The 1,444-nt window shown below is 27.0% G+C and overlaps 2 protein-coding genes across 2 annotated transcripts; one reads left to right on the top strand and one right to left on the bottom strand.

Annotated features, from left to right (window-relative positions):
* Nucleotides 1-90: 90 nt before the first annotated feature.
* On the bottom strand, nucleotides 91-399 carry AAJ76_139000399 (hypothetical protein; the record flags this gene model as incomplete). The annotated part of the gene is made up of 1 exon (XM_024474003.1): nucleotides 91-399. The coding sequence occupies one exon, from the start codon at nucleotides 397-399 to the stop codon at nucleotides 91-93; it is 309 nt and encodes a 102-aa protein (XP_024329756.1).
* AAJ76_139000137 (hypothetical protein) lies at nucleotides 137-1,033 on the top strand (the record flags this gene model as incomplete). The annotated part of the gene is made up of 1 exon (XM_024474002.1): nucleotides 137-1,033. The coding sequence occupies one exon, from the start codon at nucleotides 137-139 to the stop codon at nucleotides 1,031-1,033; it is 897 nt and encodes a 298-aa protein (XP_024329755.1).
* Nucleotides 1,034-1,444: the final 411 nt, after the last annotated feature.

Raw genomic sequence — 1,444 nt, forward strand, 5'->3', positions numbered from 1 at the left:
TTTGTCAAAAACGCTTAAAATTTATAAAAATCTTGTTTTTTATTTAACAATTTTATTTTTTGTTGATCGTACAATTTTTAAAAAATTTATTTAAAATAAATTAACTTTATATAAAAAAAATAAAGATACCCCAACAATGCAATACTTATTGATACTTTTATCCCAAATTGTATGTACCAATGAAAAAGTTGATGAACGAGCATCAAGAAGTTGTGGAGGCAATGTTAATCCAGTAATCGACCCATTAATGAATTCTAGTGATAAGGATTCAGAACAATCGCATTTGTATATTATGAACGGGTTAGTGGCATTATTACAACAACAAGAATTGAGAATGAAAAAAAAGGATTTGGAGATTAAAGAGCTTAAAAGATCTAATGAAGACAAACAGGATCGCATAAATACGTATAAAATTATGTTTGAGCAAAATACAGGACTTGAAAACGAACTTAAAAAAAGGAAGGAAATCCTATCTGAAAAAGACTTTGAAGAATACAAATCTATTTGGTATGATGCGCTTAGAGCTAGAGATAATTGTATTGAACAACTTTTAAATAAAAGCGAAAAGGGAAAAAAGAGCAAACTTGAATTACTTAAGGGATGTGAAAATTTGTTTAAACATTTACGAAATAAATTTGAAAATGATTCTAGTGGGCACGAGCAAGACGATAAAACAGCGAGCTCATTAAACGATTTGTCAGATGTTAATTGCAGCAAATCGCATTCTGGTCCAGATAGTTCGCAAAGTATGGAAACTAGTGAAAATCAAGGAAATACATTTGTATCTGAATTAAGGGCAATGATTAAAGAGTCTTTCAACAATTCTGTGGAAGAGTCAAATCTGAAGGTAGATTCTGATGAATTTTTTAGCCTTGATACTTTGTACAAGGCTTTAAAAAAAATTCAAATTGAAAAATCATTGAAATGTAGTAAATTGCTACATAGTCGTCGCCGTAGTAATCAAACAGACGGAAATTTTGAAGAAGAAAATGAAGGAAGCTCGGCTTCAAAAAAAGCAAAGAACAGCCATTAAATTTTATTTTGGAGTGCTAATTTATTTTGTTTTTAAATACAATTCTACTTTTTTGTTTTGAAAACGTTGCTGTTAAGTTAGCAAAAACGAAGCATGGTCAATCATTAAAAACAAGAATTAATTACATTTACTGGATTTAACCCAAAAAAAAATTGGTAGCTATAAATATAAGCTACTTTTTAAAGCTATTTAATAAGTTTTTAACTTGTTAAAAGTATTTATTATAAAAAATAATATCTGTTGACAAATTGTCAAATTTATGTATATAGAGATTAAAGTAACTTTATATATTTATAAGAAAGGCCTGGTTAACTTAAGACATAAGAAATTAATATCACTAATTATTCTTTTTAATTTTATTAAAAATGAAATAATATTTAAAATTTATATACAGCATGTTTTAAGACTCAA

The sequence above is a fragment of the Vairimorpha ceranae genome (assembly GCF_000988165.1).
Source record: "Vairimorpha ceranae strain PA08 1199 chromosome Unknown NODE_139, whole genome shotgun sequence".
NCBI lineage: Eukaryota > Fungi > Microsporidia > Nosematidae > Vairimorpha > Vairimorpha ceranae.